This window comes from Ochlerotatus camptorhynchus, unplaced genomic scaffold, assembly GCF_037179485.1.
Source record: "Ochlerotatus camptorhynchus isolate MF236.1 unplaced genomic scaffold, CSIRO-AGI_Acam_v1.1 ptg000330l, whole genome shotgun sequence".
Taxonomy (NCBI): Eukaryota; Metazoa; Arthropoda; class Insecta; order Diptera; family Culicidae; genus Ochlerotatus; species Ochlerotatus camptorhynchus.
This window is the reverse complement of record NW_027040818.1, coordinates 17,035,081-17,049,562: the sequence shown is the minus strand read 5'-3', so window position 1 is coordinate 17,049,562 and position 14,482 is coordinate 17,035,081. Positions and strand designations below refer to the sequence as shown.

The 14,482-nt window shown below is 39.3% G+C and overlaps 1 protein-coding gene across 7 annotated transcripts in view; it reads right to left on the bottom strand.

Moving 5' to 3' along the window:
- CAP overlaps nucleotides 1-14,482 on the bottom strand; it is a 401,038-nt gene that overhangs the window by 244,215 nt on the left and 142,341 nt on the right. For 5 of the 7 annotated variants that reach the window (XM_065230338.1, XM_065230337.1, XM_065230336.1 and 2 more), the window contains exon 2: nucleotides 4,597-5,121. The exons of the other annotated variants lie outside the window; for them this stretch is intronic. In XM_065230338.1, the coding sequence (XP_065086410.1) occupies nucleotides 4,597-5,121 (525 nt within the window). The remainder of the gene's footprint in view (nucleotides 1-4,596; nucleotides 5,122-14,482) is intronic. 7 annotated transcript variants of the gene reach the window in all.

Sequence of the window (14,482 nt, the reverse complement as noted above, 5' to 3'; positions counted from 1 at the left end):
AAAAAAAATTTGGTAGGAAATGGGGACTAAAACCTGAAATGGTCCACTGGATTTATTTGACGATTGTAAGACCCAGAATAACCTTTGCATCATTGGTTTGGTGGCCTAAAACCATAAAAAATCAGCTCAGAAGAAGCTGGGGAGGCTGCAAAGGCTAGTTACTATCTCAATAACTGGTGCAATGAGCAGCACACCAAGTATGGCACTAGATGCTCTACTTTATCTGCTTCCGTTGCATCAATTCATTCAATTAGAAGACGAAAGGAGTACATTAAGGATCCGATGGTCACAGAACTTCCTTGAAGGTGATCTTAGAGCACATATGAGCATCCTAAAAATGTTCAATATTGATTCTCTTGCGATACAAAATAAAGATTGAATGAAGAAAAAATATCACTTGGAACGTCTTTACAATGTAGCAGATGCGGATCGCGATTTGTGGGCCAATGGGGGACCAAATATTTGTCCAGGATCAATTGTCTTTTATACAGACGGCTCTAGATTGGACAATCGTGTAGGAGCAGGGGTAACAGATCTAGGTATAAATATCTCAATATCTATGGGGCTACTGGCCTACCGTGTTCCAAGCAGAAGTCCAAGCAATCCTTGAATGTTCTAAAATCTGCTTGTGTAGAAATTATAGACATTCGAATATCTGCATTATGTCTGATAGCCAAGCAGCACTAAATGCTTTGAAATCAGCAACATGTAATTCTAAACTTGTATGGGAATGTGCAATGTCACTCCGAAAATTGGCCTGCCAAAACCAAGTGAACCTATTTTGGGTTTCTGGTCACTGTGGAATTCAAGGGAATGGGAAAGCCGACACACTAGCTAGGCTTGGATCATCTCAACAATTTATAGGACCAGAACAAAATTGTGGAGTTTCTGCTTGCTCTCTTAGAATGGAGTTCAAGAAATGGGGAAACAAATTAAAGTGGAAACGGTTTATTAATCCGAGCATTTCAATGACTAGCAAAATTCTTAAACCATCAAAGAAAGATCTTAGTATGTACACTGGTTCAATAACAGGACACTGTCCATGTAAATATCACTCGAAGCAAATAAGAAAACTTCAAGAGGACATGTGCCGATTATGTGGCATAGAAAAAGAACACTCTGAACACCTGCTATGCTCTTGTACAGCAATCTTCAATAAGAGGCGTATTTTTCTGGATAAGGGGCTGACTGAACCCTTCGATATTTGGAATTCAGTTCCCAGCCAAGTAGTGCAATTAATTCGAAATGTAATACCTGACTGGGAAAATGCTTTCGGTCAGTCTATGTCGGTCGCTTCATAAAATGGTGATACGACATGCTGATAGAGCAATATTAAAACGGGGAATATATACCAATAGATTTAAGTACTGGTCGCAGTGATAAAAATACCCAGCACGGAAAAAAAAGTTTAAGTTCAAAAAAGGTTTGTGTCCTCTACACCAATTTTATACTTAGTTCTCACTTTTATGAAAGTTAATTCTAAAGTCAGGTCTTTATGAAAGTTACTTCTAAAGGCAGGTATTAGTGTGTTTTGATTTATCAGCATTAGTAGTAGTATTACACGCTAACTTGAAAGTACCCATTAATGGTTGAAAAAGACCCATTTTGAAGAAAAGTGGCTTAACTCATTAAATGAGTAAATTTTTTACCCATTAATGAGTATCTGTTACCCATTAATGAGTAATTGTTAATCATTAATGGGTAACAGATACTAATTAATGGGTAAAATTGTTTAATCATTAATGAGTTAAGCCACTTTTCTTCAAAATGGGTCTTTTTTTACTCATTAATGAGTACTTTCAAGTTAGCGACAATTGACCAAGTGACAATCGCACGTTGAGACAACTTGTAGATGACGGTGTAGTGTCGATGACAGGGCCCAAAGGGGTCGACCTGCAAGGACCCTTACAGGATACCTTTGACAATTTGTCTACTTGGGCTATCCAGCTAGGTATCGAATTTTCCACGAAGCAAACTGAATTGGTCGTTTTTTTCTAGGAAGCATAGCCCAGCACAACCGAAGCTTCAACTTTTGGGTAAGCCGATCACTCATTCGATGTCTTTCAAATATCTTGGGGTCGGGTTCGATTCCAAATGCACCTGGAGATCCCATATTGAGTATCTGAGATGAAAATGTCAACAAAGGATCAATTTTCTCCGCACAATTACCGGAATAAGGTGGGGAGCCCATCCTCTAGATCTTCTAACGTTGTACCGGACAACAATTTGATCGGTTTTAGTGTACGGTAGTTTTGCTTTCAGTCGGCGGCTAAAACGCACATCATCAAACTGGAACGGATCCAGTATCACTGTCTTCGTATAGCGTTAGGATGCATGCACTCGACTCATACGATGAGTCTCGAAGTGTTAGCGGGCATGCTGCCACTCTCTGATCGGTTTTCGGAATGGTCCCTCAGGCTTCTCACCCGTTGTGAAGTTATGAATCCACTGGTAATCGAAAACTTTGAGAAGCTTCTTGAGCTAAACCCTCAAACTCGTTTTATGTCATTGTACTACGTGGACATAGCACAGGATGTCAGCCCTTCACAGCATAATCCTCATCGTGCATACTTGTCCGACTTCGGCAATTCAGTTAGTTTTGATTTGTCTATGACGCAAGAGATTCGCGGAATCCCAGAACATCATCGTTCCATGATTGTTCCGTCAATTTATGCTGTAAAGTTGATTCCACAAGATCGTTTTTTACTAATGTCAGCAATGTGAACAAAATTGTTGGCTGGGTATGAGCTCACCTCATTCGATGCGAAAATGAGTGAAGGCGTGACAGCTGCGCTCCTTTATAATTTTACAAGTTCAAGCAGAGCGATGCGCAATCAAGTGGTACTCGATTATGACGTCTGGGTTAGGGAAAACGTTTATCTCCTGAAAACAGTGATAACAATATCACTTTTTATTGGCACATTTTTTAAAAGTTTGTTTATGGAAAATTGGAAAAGTATTTTTTCCAGTAGATTCATAGAGCTATTTCCCATCGATTGGTGTATTTGGTTTTTTATTTCGTCTATAAATAACAAAGCTGTAAGTGCTCAAAATCTAACATCTTCTCGTGACAGTTGCAATTTTAGATTTTCGTTTTACCTTCTGTACCTACCTGTAAGACGTAGTTTAAATTTCCTTTCAAATTCCCGGTTATTCCTCGGTTTAGTTGCCACCCTGTATTAAGTTATGGAGTTATGGAGGCATAACTGAGCTAAAAAGAACATCATGGAACAGAAAACCGAGTAACATAAATTAGACATCAAAACATATTAAATGTGTGCAATTCACTTATTCTTATTTGAACAAATCTGTGGAAAATCTATAAAAAGCCATCTACTCGAATACTGGTCAAATGTTGCAAAGTGCAACAAGTCATATAGAAACATTACCGTTGACCTTGAAATTTAGATCACAAAGCATGCACTCAATTATCGCACAGTTACACAAACCGACCCCGTGATTCATCTCCGTCCGATTTAACTAGCCAAAATAAAACGCGAAACACTCGTCGCGTTCGCAAGTCTTGAAATCGGGCCCGCGACCAACTTAAATCGCAATTAAATCTTTCGGGCTCCTTCCCCGCCCAGTCGCCACACTTTACACGTAACGCAAGAATCGTTACGCACCTTTCGCGACATCGCACAACAAGGGGAGGACCATCAACGAGCATCCACCTTGCCTCGCTGTGCAGTCGACTGTCGAGTCGTGCCGCGTGTGTGTAGGTGGGTGGGAATACATTATTTATAAATATCCCCGCAAGTCGCGTCGTACGGCTAGAGTTGTTCTCGCGCTCTTAATTTGGTTTTTGTCTGGCTCGTGTTGCCCCGTGGCGAAGGGGTGGCAAGGGTTTCAAGCGAATTTATCGCAGCAGTAGCCGAAAGTCAGACAAAACGCCCACCCCCCGATTCGATCTATCGATTTGCGGCCGCTGTTTGACCAATCTAAGAGCTCTGCGAACATCATCTCTGGTCAATCGGCGAAATGATTGAACGTCCTTTGGGAGAAGTTTGAAAAAAAATCATGTTGTTTTCGTGAAGCGAACACAAACCTGCAACCAACAACACCTCCAGGAAGATTTATTTGTTTTCCCAAATATTCATCGCTCTGTCTGGGAAATGGAGAATGCTTTGCTTTCTTCTCTACCACCTTCATATAGAAAGATGATATCTTGTCATCAAAGCCTTAAATGGATTAGAAGCTGCGATTTATGGTTAAGAAGCAATTTCACGCCGCAAAAAAAAAATCAATGAACGAAACACGACACTGAACGAAAAGGCTGTTGACTTTTCCAATGTAAATTATGTTATACCAAAAAATCAATCAACATTTAAAACCACACAGACAAAGCAAAAAACGCTACATTACCCCTAGAAAACAAGAAATCTTTAGCAAGCACTAGCGCCCGGTCAATTTCATGCAGCAGATCAGCTTCGGAGAAGCTTCTCCGATTGTTGTTGCTACCGGTGGTAGTATGATTATTCTGATTAATGTTACTAGCACTGTCACCCGCATTGGTCAGTGTGTTACACGCAGGGTTACGCTTCGTCAAGACACTACGGTCACCCAGAAGAGCACACTCATCATCAGAATAGCTACCGATGCGGCTTCGGCCATCAGCTGCCGTTGATCCACCACCAGTAGCAGCATGTTTGACCCCTGGCTGACCGGCAGCACTGGCACAAATTTTCAAGCTAGACGAGCCATTCTGCTGCGGTTGCTTGCTGGCATCCGGCTTTCGACCATCACAACTAGCACTACGCTGAAGCCTACGTTCAAACTCTTGACACTTGGCACTAACGGACACCGGAGCGGGCGGTTCTTCCTCTTCCTTCGCTTCTAGCTTGGAGAGGTTCTCCGCCGAACTTGCAACACTTCTTACCGCCGCTTTGTAACTGTCCTGCCGAATCAGCTCCCGCTGCTTCTGCTGATGCACTTCGATCAGGGCACTCACTTTGACACTTTCTTCCGCGGTGCCACCGTTCAACGCCACCGAGCTGGCAACACTGCTGGTCGTGTTGTTATTACTGCCGTTGGTCGCCGCCGGAGGTTGGTGGAAGATGCTTTTCGTTTGATTTACAGTCTGACGCGACCGGTGCTGCAGTTGCTGCTGATGACTTTCAGCTGATAGCGATGTTGTTGCGATGTGGGAGGATGTGGATGGAAACGAAAGAAAATGGAAAACTTATTTAAGTAAATAAGTAGACGAGTGAGGTGGAAGCAAACCAGGCAAGCGGAATGGAGAATGCACACACGGGACGGACAAGGACGGCACACTTTTCTTTCGGTTCTTTTTCCGGTTCGGGTTTGCTGCAGCAGTATTTTATTATGGCATCGTGATGCTGTATCATCTGATGGGGCGGAAAAATAAATGGGTGGAAGAAATGATGCTGCTGCTGCTGCTTCTGCTGCTACTGTTGCAGTTTGGCGGAAGAAGGTTATTATGAGATGCACTAAACGGTCAAAAGGACGGAAAATCTTATCATAAATGTATATCAACAGAAAAATGTAAAATTGTTTACAATATGAGGCAGATTTATTTTGTGGTATGAGCATACCTCGATATAGCTGTATCTGGCATTTTTCACTTCTGTCGTTGATTGCTCGTAAACAACAACTCCATCACTTAAATCGACATTACCAATAGATGAGGGATTGTCTCATCTATCCGATGGTATTACTTTGCGTGATTTAGTCGTTGCACCGATACACGGACCATGAGATCGACTCTAATTGAGTTGAATTCGACTGAGCTTTTCCAGGAAAACTATGTTCTTCATTCTTTATTGGGAGGATAAGCCCACACAAGTGGCCGCAATACCTCATCATTTCAGTATCATACACGTCCAATGAGAACGACCCAAATTTGATTCATAAATCGCATAAAGTGCAGGAACTCAGCGATGAATAAATTTGGCTCATGTTTTTACCAGCTTTTCCTGGTTTGTCCACGATGAAAATCCTGAATATGAGAAAAGTAAAGATGGGATTCACTCCGTCTATTAGTACTACTCCTAGACTGAGTAAAATTTCCGTAAATTTTCCTCATTTTCCTGCACATTTTGGAGGTTTTCCACTGGAAAACATTAGGCAAATTTATTCATCGTTGAGTTCCTGCACTTTTTGCTATTATGAGAAAACAAAACTAAAATTTGGGTCGTTCTCATTGGCCGTGTATGAAGAAAATTTACAAAAAATTTACTCAGTCCAGGAGCACATTAATAGACTTAGTGAAACCTCACTCAATTTTCCCCATATTAGAGAAGCTTTTTCTGGAATCGCTCGTAAAATTTTACTCACGTTATGAGCAAATCCCGTTTTTGTTAAATTGAGTCCAATTCAACTTAATTTTGAGTCGATCTCAGAGTTTACAGTACCTGTGAATATTGAGTTACCTTAGCAGTCTGAAATACTTTAGAATTCTGAATTGCCCTAGATTTCAGAACTTTAAGGCAATTCTGAAAATAGTTTACAGTGAAGTGTATGAATTGTCTTTAGCAAACTCTGATGACAATTGTATGGAGATTTTGTCAAGAAAGGAAATAGTTAGAATTCGTTAGAGAAATCATAGAAAACTCTTAAAATGACACTTAAGGGGAATACGAATAGTGAGAATAATTTCAATGGAATTCTGTCCAATGTTTCTATGGAGATTAATTTTTATCATTTTTTTTAGAAATCTGGCAATTTATGGGAGACTTTCAAGGCCTGTTTGGCAAAGTACTTGAGTACTTAGAAAATACTGAAGAGGATTTCAAAACAATTCTGATCTTACCTACAAAGCAGTTCAAAGGATAAGTCTGAGAAGAATGTGACGGTCATTCTGAAGGGCGTACCAAAGAATTTTTAAAGACTATTCTAAGGGAATTTCATAGAGAAAAAATGTGACAAAATTATGAAAATTCTTGGAAATTATTACCAGTTTGAGGGAATTGTGAATCAGAAAGCGATTTATAAGAAATTACAAGAGATAATGCTAAGCACTCTTAGAATGTTACTGAAAAAGTTTGGATATTATCAAGATTAATTTAATAGAATCCAGAATAGAAGTGTGATGATGTTCTAGGATGATTCAAATTGAACTCTGTAAATGAAGTAAATTCAGACGAACAAAAAATTTCATGAAAATATAAATTCCAGAATTAAGATTCATTTCAAGATCCTGAGACTTAAAAAATAACGCTTTCAGACTTTCATTTAAGTTATATAATAATATTATTCTTTGGCATAACATTACTTGTAATGGCCATGTGGAGTAACCCGTAGTTTAGGTAAACTGTGTATGAGTACCACGATATTAGGCTTTGATTATCACTTCAGGCAGGAGAATTGTAGGTTAAAAATAAAGTTGCCTACTGGTCTACCGAGTATTTTGAGTTGTATGATGTCATGAATTAAATTTGAAGTCTGATCAATCGCAGAGTACAATTATTTAAAACTAATAACATATTCTGATACTGCATCAAATATTAAGGAATAAATCGACTATTAGTTAAAAAAATATCAACCCATCAAAGTTGCCTGAATCTTTGCTGCTTCAGAATCCTAAAAATATTCTCTGCGTAATGGATATTTAAACTTTTTGGGTACACTGTGTCAATACTTTTCCTTACTTTTGGATGATTTGCTTTAAATATTTGCTTAAACATGGAATTCATGAACACTCTGGTATACTTTAGATAAGTTCAAGATGATCATACTGATCGATTTTTACGGGATATTGGCACATCACTTTGATTTCAAAAGCATAATGTTAAAAACAGGATTTTTTAGAGCATTTCAGTTTTATCCAGATTTTATATTTTGACTGGTACAGATTTTTCTGAAAATGACCTAGAAACGCTGGTCCCATAGCACAAATCAGCAAGCCGTGAAAAATGAGTATTAAGTTTGCTTTGTACCATTACTTCTTATATGCTGGTACTACCGGTTTGGCTGTTTTTCCAAACTTTCTCAGCACAACGTTGTTGTGTTCATCTAGTGTTATGAAAATATAGGTGACTGGTTACCATTGCCACGTAAAAACTCAATTTTGACAAAAACTGCCAATGGGACCGACTTACGATGAGCGGCAGATTAGGCCAAATGGGTCACTAGCCCGAAAATCCAATAGCCGTTATTTTTTCATGATACGGCATCTGAATCTCCAAAAAATAATTATCTGCAAATTGAGTTGGAATATTTATTTCGATACGTCCAAACTGACTGTTTGGATTACCCTAGACTGAGAAAGCCTTTTAAAAGAAATCTGATTCAACAAATCTTTCAAAGAGAAGTCTTATTCAACAAATCTTTCAAAGAAGATAAGTTCATAATTCTACCACTAAGTGGCGCAAGTGTACATGATAAATTTCAAAATGTGCAATATCTCATGATCCATTTGGAAAATCGATGTTTTCGGAAAAGATGATCAGCCAATCAAGGCCTTATGTAGAGACAGGTCAGTTGAAAATTTAATCACTACGCGGCGCTACTGTACATATGAACTATTGAAATATGTCATATCAAGGCCAACAATTGAAATGGCCTTAACTCCATTTTGTAAACAAACCTTACAACCATTTTCTCGCGATCCGAAGTCCGCAAAGGCAAGCCAACATAATGAAAAGGTAGGAAAAGTTCTCCACTACAGGTTTGCAATTGCTCATTACAGCTAAAATGTTAATATTAGGAATTATGAAACTATGAGATTTTATAACGATGTTTTCTATTTGTAAGATACAGAAAGGGGAGGTAAAGTTGGGTCACATAAAACCAGTGAATTTAGCTTCCAGAGTGTTAGAAGCAGAAATCAAAAAAAGCAGACGTAGTTTCAAAGAAGTTTTTGAACTTTGACTATATGTTTTTAGTATTACTTCTACGTGAAGTCAACGATTTACATAGTTGAAGATGCTAATTTCAAATAACAGACTGTAGTGGTAATTTTTATACGATAGATGGAGTAGATGAAAGCATAGAGTTGATAGTTCCGTTAGAGTACGGCAGTGTGAAGATTGTATATAGATATTAGAATAGCGAACTAGGACAACTTTTAAGGAAGGTGGCAAGGGGGGGGGGGGACACCCCTCACCATCCCTCTCCAAAGGGGGAGTTTGGTAAAGAGAGATGAAAAAACCGATTTGTACCTTCCTTAAAAGTTGTCCTAGTTCGCTATTCTAATATCTATATACAATCTTCACACTGCCGTACTCTAACGGAACTATCAACTCTATGCTTTCATCTACTCCATCTATCGTATAAAAATTACCACTACAGTCTGTTATTTGAAATTAGCATCTTCAACTAACTTTTTGAAGAATACTGCTGAGAAATATTCCAATAGAACACTACCGATCATAAGTTTAAGGACACCCCAAAAAAAAAACCATGCAAATATGTTTTCTTCAATGATCTCTCATTTTACGTTCAATTTTCGATCTCCAAAGGTTATTTGAATGGTATGAATGGTATAGCATAAGTGTTCTACTACTACTTTTATTTCAAAATTTGGCCAACCCAGTTCTGAGAAAATCAGTCCCGATTCTTCAGAGTAAATTTTGAAAAATATTGTAACTTTGGGTGAACTTTTAGCACATAAAATTTGAAAATAATATTGAACAATTTGCCTACGAGGAATGTTCCATTCAATACCTTCCAAATGATCTAAAGAGAATGAAAATTGGACGTAACATGACAAAGATATGAACATAACAAATTTGTCATGTTTTTTTGGGGGTGTCCTTAAACTTATGATCAGGAGTGTAAATCAAGATTCAAAGACTGTAATGGTTTCTCAATGCTGATTTATTTATTTTTTAAGGTATGTTCACTAGGGTGGTTCAAATATCAAATTTGCTCCACCAAGCTCAATCGATTTCGAATCTGGTCCTATTAATTCTCCCAAAATTGGAGCTCATTTGGATGCCAACCCATACTGCACTGGCACTTTGAAGTTTATTTGGGAATTACTTAGGGAGAACAGTACTTTACGTTCTAAACGTTCTAAGCTATCTGGTCATATGTGAAGTTTAATCAGCTACAATTGTGCTCAAGACCACTTTTTGATTAGACTTCGAGGTAATTATATATTAATTGATTTCGAAGCCGACAACTTTCTGATATGATTAATCGACTGCTTTCAGGGCAACTTTGTATCTTACACTTATGGCATAGTAGCCTGGAAGTTTTTTGACGTAGGACTACGTCTTCCATTTCTATACTGGGGGTACACTTTGTGAAAACGAAAAATGGAACATGAAACAAAATATGAAAGATTTTGAACATTAATAACTCAGATGCTCCTGGACCAATTTCAATAATTTTATCACGAATCAATCAGAAAAATTTCTACGCATCTATAGCAATGCTTCCGACTGATGATTTTCAACGAGAAGTTATTGAAAAAGTGGTAATGTCAAGCATAGTCCAATGTACAAATAAAAAGTGATAATTTAATCACTGTTAAACGATCTCTCCAAACCCAGTCCTCATAATCGAGTACCACTTGGTTGTACATCATTCTGCTTTAACCTGAAAAGATATAAAACAGCATTGCTGTATGGCAACAGCTCATTTTCGCTTCGGACGGCGTGATGGTTAATAATAGCAGCAGTAGGAAGGTGGTGGCTAGTCCACTCTTCCACACCCAACAAGCAACAAGTGACTGGTCGTGGCAAAGGAAGAAAGGTGCCAAGCGTCATCGCAAAGTTCTCCGAGATAACCATCATCCGTTGTCTGGCTCGCCGTGGCAGTTTCAAATGCATCTCCGGTCTGATCTACGAGGTGTGCTGAAGGTGTTCCTGGAAAATGAGATCCATGATGCTGTCACCTATACTAAACACGCCAAGCGTAAGCGGCCATGGATGTCATCTACGGTTTGAAGCGACATAGACGCACTCTGTACGGTTTCGGAGGTTAAATCATCACCAACTTTGGCAACAAAACGGCCCTGTTCAGGGCCACCATGCTTATTACAGTAAAGAGTAGGAATAGAATTCTTCTGCCTGTTTGTCCATATTCAGAACCACACGCCAATGTAGATGGAACATATTGAAAAGTGACGCGAGATTTGTTTTCCGTGCTGAGCACCAATGCTACCGACGCCAGGGAGGTAGCTGCCACACATGGACCCTACCTATCGACCCATCAACTCAACCGGGGACCAACGGCTTTACTTCCCCAAAGAAGGCGTGATCAGAGATGTTATGCCTTAGAACATGCCGGTGGCGCCGACTGAGATTGAACTCAGGCCTGCTGAGGTGAGAGGTAATCACGCTTACCACTACACCACCGGCGCCGCTAACTTTCAAGGTGTTGTCATTGGCAAACTATGCAAAAGGAAAGGAGCCAGTGTCGCTACTTGATAGCAAACTACTCATGATGGGAGTCTTTGTAGCTTTTATACCACTTGGTTGCACATCATTCTGCTTTAACCTGAAAAGATATAAAACAGCACTGCTATCTAGTATCAACTCATTTTAGCTTCGGACGGCGTGGTGGTCAGCAATAGCAGCAGTAGGAAGATGGTGGCTAGTCAACTCTTCTTCATCCAACAAGTAACAATTGGCAGGCTGGTCGTGGCAAAGGAGGCAAGGTCTTGGTTAAAGAGACACCAAGCGCCATCGCAAAGTTCTTCGAGACCACCATCCGTCGTTTGGCTCGCCGTGGTGGTTTCAAGCGTATCTCCGGTCTGATCTTCGAGAAAACAGTAAGCGTTCCTGGAAAATGTGATCAGTGATGCTGTCACCTACTCTGAACACGCCAAGCGTAAGCGACAATGGATGTCGTCTACAATAAAACGCCCCTTTTTCAGGGCCAACAAGCTTATAACAGTAAAGAGTTGGAATAGAATTTATCTGTGCCTGTTTGTCCTTATTTAGAACCACACAAAATGCTCTCCAGAGTTGTAATCTTGTAATCAAACTTGGAAGCAGGGGTGCAAGTGATTTTGATTAATTCTCTTCATCAACTTTCTTTTTGAAAAAAAAATACAACAAATTTGATACGCTTACAAATAAAAACGGAAAGAGTTAAGATAATTCTCGATTACTTTTTCAAAGGTACGTATCAGCTTTTGTAAACAATGCATTTGATCATCGATTTGGCGTAACTGGTAGCTCGCAAACGCTTACTAACACCACTAGCAGGTAGGGGAAAATTTCAGCATGCACTCGCCCACGCACAGTTACGCCAAATCGACCATCAAATTGTTTACAAAAACTTGATGATTGATCAATTAAAAGAACTAAATGCTCTTCACATTTGTTCCGTCCACTAGCGGTCCTACGTCAAGCTTCCGTTCGTGCCCCTAGGCATTTTTTCTTCTATTCCTAGCGCCAAGCGTACCAATGTTGCCTGCTGAGAAGTTTATAGAGCATGTCGGAAGAACATCTTTCTAATTAATACATAAATAATTGTCCTGACATTCAATCCAAATGCGATCGTCAGCAAAGTTACAGCTGAGAAAATTTCACAATAGTACAGATCAGTGCTGCAAAATCTCGACAATACACGGCGATATTCAAAATTCTGCTTTGGCCACTCATTTGAGCGATCAGTCATCGTCAGGGCAAACCATGTCAGTTGTCAGTGACAATGCTGTAAATGACGAACATGTGCAGATTTTTTTATTAGCTAAATTTAAAACGACATTAAATGACTTGAACGAATCAATTACATGGAGTCACTAAAATGAACAAGCATCTACGTCCTGAACTGCTTGGATAACAATAATGTGACTCAGAATGCACGAAATTACACTTTTTGTTACCAGGTGAATCTTCGTCATTGACGAAAAAATGAATGAGATTTTGACAAAGGTTTCTTTGAGGATCAACTCTATCAGTTACTATGTGAAAAACAATTTTGTCAATATAGCGTGAAAGTCTGTCAATGACAATGGCAAATCGCAGCACTGGTACAGATATCAACGTTGTCAACAGATCATTACAGCGAAGGGTTAGAACGATGAGAACAAAAAGTTCACTTTTCCCATAGTAGGTTTTTTGATCTAATTTCCGTCCTACTAAGCACATCCCGCGCTTTACCTATCTTTTTTGGACGAGTTTAAACAACAAATGGAATATTTCTGTCAAAGATGACTTCTAAATTTATTCACCTTTCCATACGTGTACCGTTGGATTTGATAAAGAGTCACAAATTGTTGAGATATTGTTTAAAATCTACAACTGCTTCTTGATTCTAAATTCGTTCTACGAGTTTCAATTCCGTCCTAACGCATTGAAACGCCATTAGATTTTCTTCGTTCTACGGATAAACGAAGAAAAAGGGATTCGCTAGGAGCGCTTCTTTTGTTATGAGAACAATGAGCGTAAATATTCATACAATGCGCTCTAACAGGATTTATGTTGTAGCTAATGAACTAACGCATCGAAACAAACGTAATATTGCTTTGTGCACGGTGAAATCATTGACATTATTGATCTTTTCTGATCGATAGAACGGAAATGCGCGATTACGACGAACTAGCGCTCTACCCTAATTCCCATATAAACTGCATAGCATGCATGTCAAAACACAACACTACACTGCGTACTACCTTTTTTCGAAGACATCAAATCAAAAAGACTGGACACTCTGCCAGAATCCAAGCGAGTGATACATTAGCGCTGTGCTCGAGCGAAGGTTGATGTACTGCATAGAAAAATGAGCAAATACACAAACTTTTCTTCTGAGGTTGCAATCTTTGCTATCAAATTCGTTCGAAGCATTTAACTTAGCGCGACGGATGACGCGATTGTGTCGGTCTCATAGCGGTCGTATGAGAAAATGGAAGAGTTGCCAGTCTTCTTGATATGTTGTCTTCGCTTTTTTGCACACCATAAAGACCGTTGTGTTTAATGCTCCGTACCTGGGACGGGACTTGACAATCGGGTAGCGATTTCAAACCAAATTTGCTGTCAAATCCGAGCCAGTTTCTGATTGGTCGATTTGACAGTAGCACCCGTGGAATAAAAAGGACAGAGTGATCGCATCAATCTGGCTGGCAGTGATGCCGGAATCAATGTTGACGTCAATGGCGTTGTTAATTCTTTATATTTGCGAAAGGCAAGTTGAAAAATTTAGTGCACTGCGTGTTCAAGCGATAGATATTGTTGTTTGTTTATGGTTGTTTTAATTATGTTGAGCAAAAATTATGTTCAAGCTGCTAAACTGCGGTAGAAACTCCGAGTAAAGTCCAAATTAAAATAGAAACAAATATTTTACATTCCTGGCATCATTGGTCAACTCCGTCAAACACCACGCACAACTTTCCGAAGGGCATTCAAAAACATTAAGAAGAGTGTGAAGCTCGATTTTCAAGTCCCGTCCCGGCTCCGTACCAGTGCTCGATAGTAAACACCAATGATGTATGATGCTGTGGCAAATACCAAAGCCGGGTGTTTATGACTTCGGTAGAAACCGGAACTACAAAATGCTACAATCCGCCCATATTTAAACACCACATAAATAAAAACTTAAGATTTATGTCAAAATTGGAACAATC